The 17,351-nt window shown below is 47.4% G+C and overlaps 1 protein-coding gene across 1 annotated transcript in view; it reads left to right on the top strand.

Moving 5' to 3' along the window:
* Positions 1-17,351, top strand: part of Flt3 (fms related tyrosine kinase 3) — a 70,013-nt gene that overhangs the window by 31,192 nt on the left and 21,470 nt on the right. Inside the window, exons 6-15 of the mRNA XM_021162840.1 lie at positions 1,204-1,331; positions 2,273-2,412; positions 2,496-2,649; positions 4,783-4,951; positions 13,474-13,577; positions 14,569-14,677; positions 15,246-15,424; positions 16,494-16,600; positions 16,685-16,817; positions 16,903-17,007. Of these exons, the coding sequence (XP_021018499.1) occupies positions 1,204-1,331; positions 2,273-2,412; positions 2,496-2,649; positions 4,783-4,951; positions 13,474-13,577; positions 14,569-14,677; positions 15,246-15,424; positions 16,494-16,600; positions 16,685-16,817; positions 16,903-17,007 (1,328 nt within the window). The remainder of the gene's footprint in view (positions 1-1,203; positions 1,332-2,272; positions 2,413-2,495; positions 2,650-4,782; positions 4,952-13,473; positions 13,578-14,568; positions 14,678-15,245; positions 15,425-16,493; positions 16,601-16,684; positions 16,818-16,902; positions 17,008-17,351) is intronic.

Raw genomic sequence — 17,351 nt, 5'->3', positions numbered from 1 at the left:
ACTCAGAAATCCGCCTGCCTCTGCCTCCCGAGTGCTGGGACTAAAGGCGTGCGCCACCATGCCCGGCTCAGATCTGCTTCTTTAATGATGCTAATGCGACCTTGAATTTCGTGAGAAAAGACCGGTGACCTCAACTGAGTGTGCCACACATGTGTGTGCACATGTATGTATCTATAGATGTATGTGATAGGCGTATAGACTGAGAAGGTTGGAAGGGTATGTGAGTGTGACAGCAGTTGTCTTGGGGGTGACAGGAAGTTGGCGACTTAAGATTTGAAAGGAAAAGTACCCATGACTTGCTGGAGAAAGACAGTAATGATGACCACCCAGAAAGCCCAGAATGCCCCAGGAAAGCCTCGTGGGGGCATTTCCTGCCCAGGCAAGGCAGAAGAGGAGTGTCACTCTGTGCACACTACCGTGGTCTGCTGGTCTTCCCTGGGAATCATACCTCGACTTTCCTCTCCAGTTTGCTTTGGGAACTCAACCTGGTGCTTCGCTCTCCAGTCCTCTCTGTACTTGGAAGAAAACACGCCAGTCATGTCAAGCTATAGCGCAGACCAGTTGTGCTTCTTGCCTCATTTTCTTTCTAAGTTCATCCATGTTTTCTTTTTGGCCTGTCTTTAAATGAGAACCAGAAGGGGAGGGGGAGGAGGAGGAGGAGGAGGAGGAAGGAGAAGGAAGAAGAAGGAGGAGGAGAACGAGGAGGGGGACAGGGAGAGGGAGAAGAAGAAGAAGAAGAAGAAGAAGAAGAAGAAGAAGAAGAAGAAGAAGAAGAAGAAGAAGAAGAAGAAGAAGAAGATTGCTGTGAGTCTGAAGCCAGCCTGGGCCACATAGTGTGGTCAAAGCCAACCTGAACTGTATGGAGATAGCTTGTCTATGGGGAAAAAAGTCACCAAATACAATAAAATCTAAAATATTAAATAATAAAGTAATACTGTAACAGTATCCTAATTAGATACAGAGTAGCTAGCTGGTCCCTGCAGATTCCAGGCTGGATACAGTTGAGTTAATTTTTTATCTGCTCTTTTCTTCCATCCCTAAAAATATACTTTGTAACTTCATCCCCTAAACATACTGGGTCCCCCCACCCCAATCCCCCAGTGCTGGTGACCTTGAACACAGGGTCTACCCTGAGCAGTGCTGGCAGCCTGCTAGCTGTCATTTTGAAGCATTTCCTGACGGAAACTTACCTTATCATTGCAGCTGTAAAGAAGAAGGCCCTGCTGTTGTCAGAAAGGAGGAAAAGGTACTTCATGAGTTGTTCGGAACCGACATCAGATGCTGTGCTAGAAATGCACTGGGCCGCGAATGCACCAAGCTATTCACCATAGGTAATGGGGGACTGTCGGCTATGTGTCCTTAGTGACAGTTCCTAAGGGACCGGTGGCAGCATCTGTGTGGGTAATCATTCCACTTCAGAAAAATGATGGAAAGTTATACTGAAATCCAAATCTAGATCGAATAGTCCACATTCTGACATAAAAGCAATTGAACACACAGGTATGGCCAAGCTTGGTGGCCCAGGCTTTTAATCCTTCTCTCATAGGACTTTGATTTGATTCGATTTGATTTGATTCGATTTGACTTAGGTGCTGGGCTCAAACCCAGGGACTCAGAGCATCTGCTCTGCCACTGAGTTCCACTCCAGATCTTTGCACCACTTTATTCTATTTATTTATTGTGTGTGTGTATTACACACATTAAATACACACACATACATACACACACACACACACACACACACGCTACAGCATATAATGTGGAGGTCAGAGGTCTACTCCGTTCATACCATTTACAATGTAACACTGTAGATTCTGTAAGGGAGGATTTCTGCAACAAAGGGTATTCCATCTCTAGTGGGTGGTTTGCTTTTTTTCTTTTTTTTTGGTTTTTCGAGACAGGGTTTCTCTGTGTAGCCCTGGCTGTCCTGGCACTCACTTTGTAGACCAGGCTGGCCTCGAACTCAGAAATCCGCCTGCCTCTGCCTCCCGAGTGCTGGGACTAAAGGCGTGCGCCACCACGCCCGGCTCTAGTGGGTGGTTTTACTCTGTCTTTTTTTTTTTTTTTTTAAGTTTTGTGCTGCTCTGTGACTCCAGGTCTTCTCCAGGCCAGCCTCTCTTGCCCTGATCTTCTCAGCTCTGCCTTGTTTGACTTGATTAGTGATGGCAGGGGTGCTGACACCATTGCGACACTTCTGAGCTGAGGCAAAAGTTTTTAAAAAAACGATGTGCTTTTTTTTTTTGGTCTTCTTTGGGATATTTTTATCTTCTAGATCTAAATCAGGCTCCTCAGAGCACACTGCCCCAGTTATTCCTGAAAGTGGGGGAACCGTTGTGGATCAGGTGCAAGGCCATCCATGTGAACCATGGATTCGGGCTCACCTGGGAGCTGGAAGACAAAGCCCTGGAGGAGGTAACAGAGCCCTTGGTGTTTACCGTAAGCTCCCAGTGTGGGCTGGAAACCAGAATACAGACTCCCCTTTCATTAATACTCAGGGCAGCTACTTTGAGATGAGTACCTACTCCACAAACAGGACCATGATTCGGATTCTCTTGGCCTTTGTGTCTTCTGCGGGAAGGAACGACACCGGATATTATACCTGCTCTTCCTCAAAGCACCCCAGCCAGTCAGCGTTGGTGACCATCCTAGGTAACGGGCTCGAGAAATGTGGGGTTGGTTGGTTGGTTTGTTTTTAATGCTGTCCTGGAACTCGCGGTGTAGATTGGTTGGCCTTGAACTCACAGAAATCTACCAGCATTTGCCTCCCCAGTGCTGGGATTAAAGGCACAGGCCACCAAGCTTGACTCTGCTTGTGTCTTTAGTGGCTTTCCCTGTGGAATGTGGACTAGGCAATCTAGATTCAGATTTCAGTATAATTTTCCATCAAGAAACTAAAGAGAAAGGCTGGTGAGGTAGCTCCGTCAAGAAAGACCATAGCTGCCAAGCCTGGTGGCCCGAGTCCCATCCCTGGGACCCTGGTAGGAGAGGACTGACTGCTGTGGGCTGTCCTCTGACCTCTACATGTGGCCTTTACCAACTGTCCCACCCAAAACACCATACATGAGTGTAATTTTTAAAAGTTCACTTTTATGTTTATTTTATGTGCATGGGTGTTCTTCTGCACCCACACCTGTGCCCCAGTGTGTGTGTACAGTGCCTGCAGAGGCCAGAAAAAAGACCGTCAGGTCCTTTGGAATGGGAGTTAGCAGGTGACTGTGAGCTGCCGTAAAGGTGCTGGGAACTAACTGAAGTTCTCTGGAAGAGCAGCCAAGGTTCTAACCATTGAGTCATCTGTCCAGCTAAAAATTGTAAAAGAGGCTGAGTTAGAACAGCATGGTCAGGATAAGCTTCCCTCTGCCTTGCTCTCTGTGCCCTGCCCCACCCCTCCTTCTTGGAGGCCTTTGGCCACCAGCCTGAGAGGACAAAGGGAGCAGAGGCAGAGAGCCAGGTCCAGATGGCTCTGAGTATGGCGGAATGACCTCTGGAGACCACTGCAGCAAAGCCAGTCTACTTTATTGTTCCAGGGATAGGATATATGAGGACTTTTTAGGGGTACGCATTAAAAGGGCTAACTGGTCATAACATCATTTGGGCGGGAAGAGCTGATTGGTTATAAAGCAGGATTTAATTATGCGGGTGGGAAGCCGGAGGGAGATGTGTGTGTTGAGTTATGCAGCCTCACACAGAGCTCTGTACAAGGTCATTTTCCAGACAAGGCGAGCCCCCTGTGTTCAGGGACACTCTCCAGACAGAGACAGGGAAGCCCCACTAAGAAAGGGAGTCCCCCATTTTGCTCTATCTGGTCTTGGTGGACTGCTACCATCATAGCGAGGTTTCCCAACGGCTTTCCTGTTCAGTCACATATACTCAGATGTCACCGGCTTTTCTCAGACCACATCGCAAGGGAACCCATCTGTGTATCTGACTTCGTCCTTCATGGACTGTAGCTGCCTATGGATGGGGCAGTCCCGACGTCTATCCTTGGAGTCCCAGAACCTGGTACTAGACATGTGTCTAATGAATCCTTGTTCTGGGAATGTCCTTGGTGAGTCACGACAGTGGGAACTGTACTCATGCTGGGTGCCTAGGGATTGGGATGCCCGTGAGGGCTTCAGCGTAGCAGCCACATATAGGTGATGCCACATAGTGTGTAGGCTTTCATCACGTGAGCAAGCCGAGGAAGCAGAGCAGTATAGGGGCTCACTGGGAGGCCTTGCCCACGTACATCACTCACCACATGGCTCTTTTACTTGTACCTGGAGGAGATTATCTTACAGAGAGCCTGTCCCTGGGTCCTCAGCAAGAGGAGTATGTCCTCTCAGTGTCTGAGTCATCTCTCTAGCTCTAAGATCTCATCCCTAATGCAAATCCTGTCTACAAAAGATGATGGGCTCCGACTGAGTTCCTCTTCTGTTTCTCTTTTGAACTAGCCCAAACCACAGCTCACCTTTGTCTATGCTTTCTTTCATTAAACTGACAAGTTAAAAAAAAAAATCATGTATGGTAGGTCTCTATGTTGATCAGCCTGGTCTACAAAGGAGGTTCTAAGTTAGATGGGGCTAGAACCATATATATATATATATATGTATATATATATATATATATATATATATGTATATATATATACACACATATATGTGTGTGTGTATATCACATATATATCATATATATGATATATATGTATATGTGATATGTGTATATATATGATATATGTGTGTATATATGATATATATAATCCTTATACAAATATCAATATCTAATTTGTAAATTTCCTTTTTACAGAAAAAGGGTTTATAAACGCTACCAGCTCACAAGAAGAGTATGAAATTGACCCATACGAAAAGTTCTGCTTCTCAGTCAGGTTTAAAGCGTACCCACGAATCCGATGCACGTGGATCTTCTCTCAAGCCTCATTTCCTTGTGAGCAGAGAGGCCTGGAGGATGGGTACAGGTGAGACACACAGCACAGCCCTCCTCCCTCGAGAAGGACACACACACCTTCCCCTTCCCCTTCCCCCAACCTTCCCCCCATTCCCTGCACCACCACTACCACTGCCTACCCCCCAATTCCCCGGCCCCCATCCCCGGTATTGAGCGCCTCTGTCCCTGAGCTATAGACTCAGCCCCCTGAGTCTGTGAGTTGATTTATTGTTGAGTCAGAAAACTGAAGACTGAAAGCAAACTGCACCTGTGAGGAGAGCCACTTTTCCTTCTCTTCCGGGACTAAAGCCTGCTGCATGAAAACAGAATCCTGGCAGTTTTCTGTCAAGAGACTGTGGTTTCCTGTCTAAGTGCTGCGCTCTGACAGTACCGGGCGGCTAAGTGCGGTTGTGATGATGGGGGAGTCGGACCTCCTTGCCAACTGAAAACATCTGCCCTAGGTGTACTGATTTATGTTCTCAAACACAAATGCAGAAATAGCCGGAGCATAAGTCACAAAAGAGGATCTCCTTCTCCTGGGGGTTTTTGTTCAACTCTGTTCTAGAGTGTTCTGGAGGCGAAAGTCTCATTCCTTTGAAAAGCAAAAGCCTGCTTTCCCGGTTTCTTCCATTAACTATGGTGCCTCTTCTGTCTTTCTCTCCTTTACAGATTTTAGTTTTAGCCATGTGTATGTGGGTGATAGTCTGTGTGTGTGTGACTGCGGTGTCCCTGGAGGCCAGAGGCTTGGGATTCCCCTGGAGTTGGAGTCACAGTGGCTGTGAGCTGTCCCACGTGGGTACTGGGAACCCAGCTCAAGTCCTCTGCAACGGCACTGTGGGTTTGCTCTTATTCGCTGCACCAAATCTGCAGCACAGCTCACGGAGAAACGCTGTCTCAACAACAACAACAACAAACAGACAAAAAAACCGAACACACAAAACAGGAATGTAGAACATCTCATTAGTAATTTTCACACTGAGGCTATGCTTCAATGATTGTTTGAGGTATGAGAGTTACAGAGATCAACGAATGCACTCAGCTTTCCCCTCTCTTTACTTCATATACATATCTGCAGGGGACTTACAAGGAAAATGAGGCATCGCTCTGGTCACTGTGACAAGAGCTGACCTCTTTCTACCCTCCATGCTGCTCCTAATGTTTCTTTCATGATAGTATGCTTTTTTTTTTTTTAATTCCCATAAGTGATTTATATTGGTCTTTGAGAAAGTGTGTGTGTGTGTTTCTGAGTGTGTGTGTGTGCACATCTATCTGTATCTCTCTCTCTGTATGTCTGTTCATTCTGTGTGTGTGTGTGTGTGCGTGCGTGCGTGTGTATGCGTGTGTGTGTGTGTGTGTGTGTGTGTGTGTGTGTGTATAGGATGGATCCCCTGGATGGACCTGGAGTTATAGGCAGTTGTGAACCACCTCATGTAGATGCTAGGAATCGAACTCAGGTCTTCTGGAAGAGCAATGCTTGCTTTAAACCCCTGAGTTCTCTCTCTACCTCTAAATTTGCCTGGGGGGGTAGGGGTGTCTTGTGGGGTGTGTGCGCGTGTGTGTGTGTGTGTGTATGTATGTATGTATGTGCGCGCACCCATGTGCAGAGGCCAGATCAGCATCCTCTGTTGTGCTCCACTGTTTTTTAAAACAATACTTCATGGAATGCTTATGAGTGTTTTGCCTGCATGTCTGTCTATGCATGTGTGTCTGCTGGGGCAGCAGGTCACTTGGAAATGGAGCTATGGGTGGTTGTAAGCCACCATGTGGGTCCTAGGAATCATGCTTTTAACCTCTGACTCATCTCTCTAACCCTCTCCATTTTGGCTAGACTGGCTGACCTCCATACCCCAGCACTAAGGCTACTGCATGCATGGTGGGGATCTGAATTCGGATTCTCCTGCTATACTACAAGCTTTATATACTGAGCCACCCCCTCTGCTTCCTATTTGTATTTTTATTTGTTTGTTTATTTATTTGTTTATTGGTGGGGAGAAGGGGACAGTTTGAGAAAGGGTTTCTTTCTCTCTGTATCCCTGGCTGTCCTGGAACTTATTATATAGACCAGACTGACCTTACACTCACTGAGATCTTCCTGCCTCTGCTTCCTGAGTGCATCAAGCTATGCACCACCACCACACCAGGCTCGCATAAGCTCTTATCCAGAACTTGAGTTCCAGAAGGAGAAGACAGGGAGGAACGGATGACCATGGAGCCTGTTAGCTGATAGCTGGCTTGCTGGCCCCTCTGTGGTCGTGTGAGAGCTAACACAGCCTTAGGGGTCCTGTTGCATTCCAGGATGGTTGTGAACCTGACTCAGGTAAAGGAGGAGATAAATCTGGTTTAACCAATGTTAAGGTCGGGATGCAGCAACACATTTAATCCTAGCAGTCCAGGGGCAGAGGTGGTTATCTTTGAGTTCTAGGCCAGCCTAGGCTACATAGTGAGTTCTAGGCCAGCCTAGGCTACACAGTTAGTTCTAGGCCAGCCTGAACTATACAGCAAGTGAGTAAGAAACTGCCATTTTCCTTCTCTCCCAGAGGATGCATATTGTCACTGTGTGACCTGGTGACACACAGCAGACCCTCTTGGGGTATCACGCAGCTGTGTCTGCCATGCATCAGGAGCTGCCCTACTGGGCTGGGCTAGGTAGCCGCATTTCATCCTGAGGCTCCAACCTACAAGCCTGAACCCCAGACACGTCCCATCCCAGCTAGAGCCGTCCTGTGTCCCTTTCATTTCCAGTCACCTGAGAGCAGCTTCCCAGATGTGACATCTCAGCTCTGAGTTTAGAACCTCCATAAAGATGGCCAGGCTGTCATCTCTCTAGCTCCGTCCCGTGCCTCATATAGGAAATGTGTGTGTGAACCAGGAAACGGACTCACTGCCACTCCTGGACATGACTTCTTGGAGAAAGCTGTGCCTGTGTTGTCTTGCGTACAGCACACATGGCACCCAGTGCTTGGCGTGAGATTCTCTGAAGGTTCCCAGAGAATAAAAAACATGGCAGCAAGGAAGCCTGAGGCAAAGCAGTCAGCGCTGAACAGTGTTTCTCCGTGTTCTATGATCCTTCTCTCTGCTGTGTAGGCTCTGGTTGAGGTGAGAGGTAACTCAAGCTCTATTCAACTTTAATGGTGAAAAGTTTCAAATTTGCTAATACACTAAAGGAACTGGCATCCACTCGCTCTCACTCTGGTCCAAAGATTTACTTATTACTATATGTAAGTACACTGCACCTTTGTTCAGACACACCAGAAGAGGGCATCAGATCTCATTAGAGATGGTTTTTGAGCCACCATGTGGTTGCTGGGATTTGAACTCAGGACCTTCGGAAGAGCCGCCAGTGCTCTTAACCGCTGAGCCACCTCTCCAGCCCAGGAGCTGGCATCCTTAGCTCCCCAGTAGACTCCACAGTTCTGTTGCCCTTTGTTGGGATGGTAGAGGATCGAGATCATGTTTTGAGAGATGACCTGAGTGGCGGGAGAGTTGCTGGTTTGTTGGTTTTTTGTTTTTTTTTTTTTAATCTGTGTAGTAGCTGAACTACTGCAGAAGCCCCGATGCGGTCGTGGCACACGCCAGAAGTCTCTCGGCTTCCAGACCATCAAAGCTTCATTTCTGCAATTTACTTCCTCAAATCACACCCTGAGGCTCCCTGGGGCTTGCCTTTCCGTGTTTGTGTCTGGTTTCCAGCTGCCTGGAGCCCTTTTACTTCTGAAAAAGAGACTGAAGGAGATTCACCCCTTACTTTGGGGGCGAATTCTGTAGACTCGCCGATAAATACTGAATCCGCATTAGTGTTGTGGTAGAAAAAGTATGAGCGTGGCATAACTTTTCCCTGGAGTTCATATTTCCTTATATTTCATCCTGTCTTCCATGCGTCTCGGTCCGTTCTGTCCCCTCTGGGCTCCCACTGGGTGTTTCCAAAGTGAAACAGGGGCTCTCTCCTGTGTTTGCAGTCTGGAGGACCCGCTAGTGGCCTGCTCAGGACAAGAGTGGCCACATAGAAGCTCCTGAACAGGACCTGTGGCAGAGCTGACATTTTTGTTTTTAGTGGAAGGGGGCTTGAGGGTAGGGGAGCCGTGAGCCTGAGTATACACAAAAAGGAAGGGGAGATGTTTGTCTCTAGAGCAATACCAAGAACCTAACTAAGGCTGATCTCCCTTTATTCATGCTGCCTGTAACCGTGGCCCTGGCCCTTCCTTTCTGGGGCCACACAGTGAGACCCTGTCTTAAGCTATGTAGTAAGTGGATTTACTGTATGGTTATATTGCTATATCTTAGTTACCACTTTTTAAAGATTTATGTATTTTATTCATATGAGTACACTGTAGCTATCATCAGAGGGCTTCAGAGCCCACTGCAGATGGTTGTGAGCCACCATGGGGTTGCTGGGAATTGAACTCAGGACCTCTGGAAGAGCAGCCCGTGCTCTTAACCACTGAGCCATCTCTCCAACCCCTTAGTTATAATTTTGATAGCTATATAGTGTTAAAGGTTTTAAAAGTTGAAAGAGGGTCTCAATGTACAAGCACTGGGTAGCCTGGAACTGGAGACATAGATCAGACTGGCCTCAAACTCACAGAAATGACCACCTACCTGGCCCTCCATCTAACACTCTTTATGAATCATAAGCTGATTCCAGAGCCCTTGAGCCAAGGTTGGCCTTTTTCAACTCCTCCCTCTGGGAGCTAAATACAAGGAAGGAGAAATTGACCTGGTGGTAGAGAGGACCTCTTCCTAATTGTAATGACACTGCATTGTCTCGGTCTCCAAAGATATGTCACTGGCAACTCAAATTTCCTGATGCCAAGTGGGAAAGGAGAGGTGGGGGAACCTGAAAGAAAGGAGGCGCTGAGCTGCCTGGTACCTGATGGTCCCTCTCCTTGCTGCTGGGGTCATACTCATTGGAGAAAGCCAGGTGGGGTGGCACAGGCCTGTCACTCCAGAACACTGGAGGCTGAAGCAGGGGAAATGCAGGTCTGAAGCCTGCCAAGGTCAGACAGACAAAAGAAAGTGGTAAATCTGTCTGGACATTTGGTTCTCTGTCCCACCAAGTTATGTGATCGATATCCTGACCTCAGGGGCTCTGTCTGTCTGAGGCTAGGCGCACCCTGTGGAGACGACAGCGCCATGGACAGAAAAGACAAATCGTCATGCAGTCCTGGGCTTTGTTCCACACAACACACACACACACCATTGTGTGGTCATTAGTTTCTCTCCCAAGTTGAGTGGAACTCTGAGCATGGTCCCTGGCCAACTGTGTCAGTCACCCAGTCCCTCTCCACTCTTGGTCTCCTTCACTGTCTCTGACTCCTTCTCTCCCTCTGTTTGGCAAAGGCGAGGCTCATTATGTGAGCCACATTGGCCTTGGACTCTCTTTTTAAAGGATTTATCTATTTTTATTTGCTGTGTATTAGTGTTTGCCTGAATGTATGTGTTCTGTGTCCCATGTGCACACCCGGTGCCCATGGAGGCCAGAAGAAGGCATTGGATGCCCTGATGGAGTAGGTGCGAGCCACCCACCATGTAGGTGCTGGGAACTGAACCTGGATCCTCTGGAAGAGCAGCTAGTGCTCTTAACCGCTGATCTTGACCTTGAACTCTCTTTTAACCCTCCCATTTCTGCCTCCAGAGCACTGAGGTTAGAGGCATAGGCATGTGCCTATGCCCTCAGCTGCCTACCAAGCCCCCCCAGTCCCTAGTTGGCCTTTGAGGTTCTCCCACAATCTTTCCACCATTTCATCCCCGTCCCCCAACCCCTGCTGCATTTCTTCCTTGTCCAGAAGGCCAGGATAGAAAATGGGGAATAGGGCTGGAGAAATGGCTCAGTAGTTAAGAGCACTGACTGCTCTTCCAGAGGTCCTGAGTTCAATTCCCAGCAACCACGTGGTGTCTCACAACCATCTGTAATGGGATCTGATGCCCCCTTCTGGTGTGTCTGAAGACAGCGACAATGTACTCATATATATATATATAATAAGTAAATCTTAAAAAAAGAATAATTTATGATATTGAGCCAGGCATGGTGGTACATGTCTTTAATCCCAGCACTTGGGAGGCAGAGGCAGGCGGATTTCTGAGTTTGAGACCAGCCTGGTCTACAAAGTGAGTTCCAGGACAGCCAGGGCTATACAGAGAAACCCTGTCTTAAAAGCAAACGAAAGAGAGAGAGAGAGAGAGAGAGAGAGAGAGAGAGAGAGAGAGAGAGAGAGAGAGAGAGAGAGAGAGAAAGAAAGAAAGAAAGAAAGAAAGAAAGAAAGAAAGAAAGAAAGAAAGAAAGAAAATGGGGACTAGTGATGTAGGTCAGGTGGTAAGATGCTTGCCTCACTCCTACAGAGCCCTGGTTCACCCTGCTTCCACGAAACCAGATCACTCAGAAGGCACAAGCAGGAGTCTTGTAGCACGTTCAAGGCCAGTCTGAGATGCCAGAGACTCTCTCTTTTACAAAAGATGCTGGGCATAGTGGCACATTGAGTCCAGCCTGGTTTACAGAGTGAGTTTCAGGACAGCCAGAGCTACATTGAGAAACTCTGTCTCAAAAAACTCTTCCTCCTCCTAATTCTAGGCCACTCAGGGCTACAAGAGACCCTGTCTCCTCCCCTAGCCGCACCCCCTGCAGAAAAAGAAAGGAAAGAAAAGGAGTAAGAACTGGAAAAAAAAATGTATGCAATTCTCAGCCTTTAATTGCCGAAAGCACTTTATTTTCCTTTGGGTGTTCCTGGGGATTGAATTTAGGGCAGTGGACATGGCAGGCAAGCATTCTAGTGCTCGCTTCACCTGCAGACCAATGGCTGGAAGGTTCCCTCTTGGGAGGCTCAAAGAGTGACTTCCATCTTATTAGCCGACCAGGAGCATCCGACTAAGAGATGGGGCGCTTAGAGCGCTGGTGCCCAGACAACCCTGGCTCAGAGCTCCATCTGTCCAGGTGTATCTTGGGGCCAACAGGGAGTCTGCAGCTGCCTTATTGCATATGCACACCAGCACCTGCAAGTCTGTTTAGCTCAGGGCCTCTTCTGTGTGTCCTTTCCTGCCTTTCCCATTCTTCCTCTGTAGGAACATTCTCTGAAACCTCAAATTCCAATTTAATTCTCTAGGGATGGCACTTCCCACACCCTAGCATATCTGCTCTGTTTCCCGTCCCTTTATGTGCTTTAGAGACAGTAGCTACTCGTGTACCCCAGCCCAGCCTCGAACCTATGATCTTCCCGCCTCAACCTCGCAAGCGCTAAGACGCAGGTATACATCACCATGCCCACTTCCCATAACTGTGTCTGCTTCTAGCATCACGCTGTGAATTTTAAGATCAAGAAAACACTCTGTCTTCAGATCTGCTGCAGGAGACTTGTTTCTTCCTGCGGTCAGGTCTTCATTGGTAGCTGAATGAACTCATGGGCTCCTAGACTGTCACTACAATCTCTAGACTTCCGGCCAATAATGTCTCCCACTATGATCAGGTCGATCTAAAAGTTGTGCATGCTATGGATATTGTTTCCAAACGTCCAGTGAAAATGTCCAGTTTTCACCTCTGAATATTCTAGGCCATTTTTCAAGGGTCCTAACCAATGGACCCCATCCTACCTCTTAGCCCTCTTTGCCCAAACACCCCAGCGTCTTCTCCTGTTTCAGTCAGGAGGCCCAATTTCTCTTCCATGCCCTGTGACCTTCCCATCCTCAGGATTCTGGTGACATCTCCTTGGCTCTCTCCTTTTTGCACTCGTAGCAAACGGGACTCCCTGCCTCTGAGAAATCCACAGAACTTTCTATGCCGCCTCTGCCTCTCTTCGGCAGCTGAATGCCTTCGACTTGAAGCTTTAACTGCTCCTTTTGTGGGGTTCCACAGCTCACTTGGGCTGTGGTCTTTTTGAAGCCAAGGAGAATAGCTGGGTCCTCACGCACTGACAGCTTGTTGCTGCAGGGAGCCAGGAATGACCGAAAGCCTGTCTGGCAAGGCCTTATGGGAAGTCAGTGGATGGATGAATGTGCGGGGGGGGGGGGGGGGTCTGGGATGTCCTGCTTCCTGTCTTTCGCTTCCCTGCTACATCTTGTAGTCTGGCCATGTTGTACCCCCTCACCAGCCCCAGAGCAACAGGGACAACCAACAGCGGGTTGAAGTTGTGTGCTCCAATCAGATTTCTCTCTCTCTGAGTTGACTTATTTCAGCCCTCTGTTATAGTGACAGAAGGCATCAGGGGAAGGGAACAAATTAGAAAAAAGATAATGATGATGTATGAAAATGCTGTAATTAAGCCCATTAATTTGTACTTTTAAAAATAAGATTTATTTATTTCATATATGTGAATACACTGTTGCTGTCTTCAGACACATCAGAAGAGGTCGTCAATCCCAATTGACGATGGTCAATTGGACCAATTACAGATGGTCATGAGCCACCATGTGGTTTCTGGGAATTGAACTCAGGACCTCTGGAAGAGCAGTCAGTGCTCTTAACCTCTGAGTCCTAATTTGTACTTTTTATACATTTTTATATCCTGTTCTTCACAGTAGCCTCTCCTGGAAGCACCAAGCTGAGTTCTTCTTTAATTCTTTCTCAAACAGCATATCTAAATTTTGCGATCATAAGAACAAGCCAGGAGAGTACATATTCTATGCAGAAAATGATGACGCCCAGTTCACCAAAATGTTCACGCTGAATATAAGAAGTAAGTTGAATCTCATTTTGTCTATTTTATTCCTCCATTAATTTTTAATCAAGAAGAGCCGATCACAGCTTAGAAAGGATGCTATCAAACTAATTAAAAAAAAAAAAAGATTATTTGCTTGTATATGAATGTTTTGTGAGTGATGTCTCTGGCCCACGTGCATGCAGTGCCCACAAGGGCCACAAGAGGGCGTCTGATCCCCTTGGAACTCGAGTTACAGATGGTTGTGAGCCATGATGTGGGTGTTGGGAACCCAGTTCCTCTGCAATCACAGCCAGGGATCCTAACTTCTGAGCTATCTCTCCAGCCTCTGAAACTGCTTTTGTAAGCTCCATGCTTCTTGTGTGTTGGCTATAGTTATATATGTCCCATTTTATACTTGTTCTCTGAGCTAGTACATGTTCCATCTCCGATGTGCCGTGACTTTACTGCCTTGGCGCTATGAAAGGAACACTAAGGAAAGGCTATACAGACACCTGCTACTTATTTCTTTTAATGATTTTCATCTTGGTCTATGCAAAATAAGAAAAAGACACTATATTTCATTAAGGTTTTTGCAGATTCTTTTTTTACCTGCATTTTTTTTTTTAACCTGCATGTATGTCTGTGTGGAGGTGCCAGATATTGGAGTTACAGACAGCTATAAGCTGCCATGTCGATGTTGGGAATTGAACCCAGGTCCTCTGGGTGGTATTTTTAAAGCTAAGTGCTACATTGAGGTTTGCAGATAGATGGAGGTTCTACACTTCAGCTCCCTCTGGGGGTGAGTCACAGAGAGGTGTTGCCTCCACCAGTCAAGAAAGTTTTGTGACAGAGGAGGAAGGGACCAAACAAACTTTGAGGCATCCTAAATAAGGGGTTGTTCCAGGGGCACACAGCACCTGGGGTAAAGAGGCAGCCTAAGTTGAAGCTAGCTCTGAACTGATTGTGGAAAAAAAAAAAAAAAAAAAAAGCTATCTTCCATGAGCTTACTGCGTGCTACTTTCTACAGAGAAACCTCAAGTGCTCGCAAATGCCTCAGCCAGCCAGGCATCCTGTTCCTCTGATGGCTACCCGTTACCCTCTTGGACCTGGAAGAAGTGTTCGGACAAGTCTCCCAAGTAATGAGAACCTTGACGTCTCTTGAAGTGGATGAGCCAAGCCGGGCAGTGGTGACGCATGCCTGGAATCCCAGCACTCGGGAGGCTGAGGCAGGAGGATCTTAGAGTTTGAGGCCAGCCTTGGGGTACACAGTGAGGCCCTTTCTCAAAAAACAAGAAGGAAAAAAAGGAAGGAAGGGAAGGAAGGAGGGAGGGAGAGAGGGAGGGCAAGAGGGGCAAGGGAAAGGAGAAAGAAAAAGAAAGGAAGAAGAAAAGTGAGAATAAGGCATAAGAGTCTATCACCTGTTGTCATGGATACAGTTTAAGAATGACATTGAAAATGCTTACCCTACAGCCACAGCTTGTTTTCTTTGGGAACCATCTGTAGAAACCCTGACTTCCTATCCTACCATGACCCTGCCCATCTGACTTCCTGTCCTACCATGACCCCGCCCATCTGATTTCCTGTCCTACCATGACCCCGCCCATCTGACTTCCTGTCCTACCATGACCCCGCCCATCTGACTTCCTGTCCTACCATGACCCCGCCCATCTAACAATCCCTTTCCACCATTTTTTTTTCTTTCAGTTGCACCGAGGAAATCCCAGAAGGAGTTTGGAATAAAAAGGCTAACAGAAAAGTGTTTGGACAGTGGGTGTCGAGCAGTACTCTAAATATGAGTGAGGCCGGGAAAGGGTTTCTGGTCAAATGCTGTGCATACAATTCTATGGGCACGTCTTGCGAAACCATCTTTTTAAACTCACCAGGTGTGCAGCCATTTGCTGTTGTGATAAACACACCCTGTCCCCAGAAATTTCCCCCACCTGAAGTTGGGCATTGTGGCTGGCCTTTGCTGGGGAATTCTTATGAGATTGCCCAGTTCTGAGTGAGCATAAGGTCTTTTTGAGTCAAGCAAGAATCCCCAGCAGACTCTGTCCAATTTGAGGACCCAGTTATCCTTAGACTGTATGACTCACAGGTCACGGTGCTGTGGAGTCTGGGAAATTCATGGTGTGAAGATTAGCTACCAGAGGTGCAGGAAAACAGACTTACTGACCTGGAATTTCTGTCCTTTTCCATTCTGTCACTTCCCTTATTTACTTTGAGCCGGCTAGTCTAGATTTTGGAGTTGTGTTTAGAGTCTTTCTAAAATGACACTAACCGTTTAGGGTCACCAGATGGTATTGATTAATTCCAAGGATAAAAGCAAGAGGCTCCTAAGTTCACGTTCAGCCTGGGCTCTATAGTAAGACTCTGTCTCAGAAAAATGCCAAACAAAGCAAGCACATAAGTCAAAATTGTGGCTTTGGTCTCAGTGGTTAAGAACACAGGCTGCTCTTGCAGAGGACCTGGGTTTAACTCTCAGCACCCACGTGGTGGCTCACAGCCATCTGTAGATCTGGCTCCAGCTCCTGGGGGGATCTTAATGCCCTCTTCTGGCCTCTGAGGGCTCCAGGCATGTACATGGTACACAAACACACATGCAGGCTAGCAGTCATACACATAACTTCTCTACATGTGTGTGTCGAACCTTGAGAACACATACACAGACTTCTTTTTATCTGACACGGGCTCTGGAAAAGGTTTATATGGGCTTTATTCATGTGACATCATGGTCCAGTTTTTAAGATGGGTTCAGAATCGTTTCTGATTTTTCGGGGGACTCATTGTTTACAGAAACAGAAACCAACTTTCTGTGGGCACCCAGAACACACAGATTGCTCATAAGGCCTGAAGATGGTGGTTACTTGAACAGGATGTGAGAGACTCTAACAGAGACTTAAACAGGCCTGCCTGTTTTATCTTGCCACCGCCTAGTGATTGCTTCTCTTGCAGGCCCCTTCCCTTTCATCCAAGACAACATCTCCTTCTATGCAACCATTGGGCTCTGTCTCCCGTTCATTGTCGTTCTCATTGTGTTGATCTGCCACAAATACAAAAAGGTAAAAACCGGCGGGCGAAGGCTCATCCCTGCCTTGACTCTGCAGCGCTGCTGACGACTGCTGACCCGCTGTTCATCTCTCAAGCAATTTAGGTACGAGAGTCAGCTGCAGATGATCCAGGTGACTGGTCCCCTGGATAACGAGTACTTCTACGTTGACTTCAGGGACTATGAATATGACCTTAAGTGGGAGTTTCCGAGAGAGAACTTAGAGTTTGGTAAGGATTGACTGTTCAGAGCTTCGGTGGCATTGCCTCTGCCTTGCAAACATTTTTTTAACACGCGCTTACTCCATCTTTACAGGGAAGGTCCTGGGGTCCGGTGCTTTCGGGAGGGTGATGAATGCCACGGCCTATGGGATTAGTAAAACGGGAGTCTCAATTCAGGTGGCGGTGAAGATGCTAAAAGGTACCAAAAGGTGGGGTTATCTCAGCAAAGTCATTCAGAGAAAGAGTCCAGCTGCCTCCCCCACCCTTCTTCTGCCCTCTGCATTATTCTGTCTGCTAAGCACTGAGGGTTAACGAGAAGCAGGCAAAGACTGCAAGCAGTGAAGGCAAGCCCCCACCTCTTCCTCTTTCTCATCGTTCAGTTGGTATCAGCTTCTGTGTTACAGTTTGACACAGATTCTGGGTAGAAAACACACCAGGGACTTCTCACTTCCCACTTTGTTCCATTCTCTCCCATCTGGCATCCACCCTCGAGCAGGGGCATCCACCCTCGAGCAGGGGCACCCTCAGCCGATTCTTAACCCA

Source organism: Mus caroli, chromosome 5, assembly GCF_900094665.2.
Source record: "Mus caroli chromosome 5, CAROLI_EIJ_v1.1, whole genome shotgun sequence".
Taxonomy (NCBI): domain Eukaryota; kingdom Metazoa; phylum Chordata; class Mammalia; order Rodentia; family Muridae; genus Mus; species Mus caroli.
This window is presented reverse-complemented; position numbering and strand designations above follow the sequence as displayed.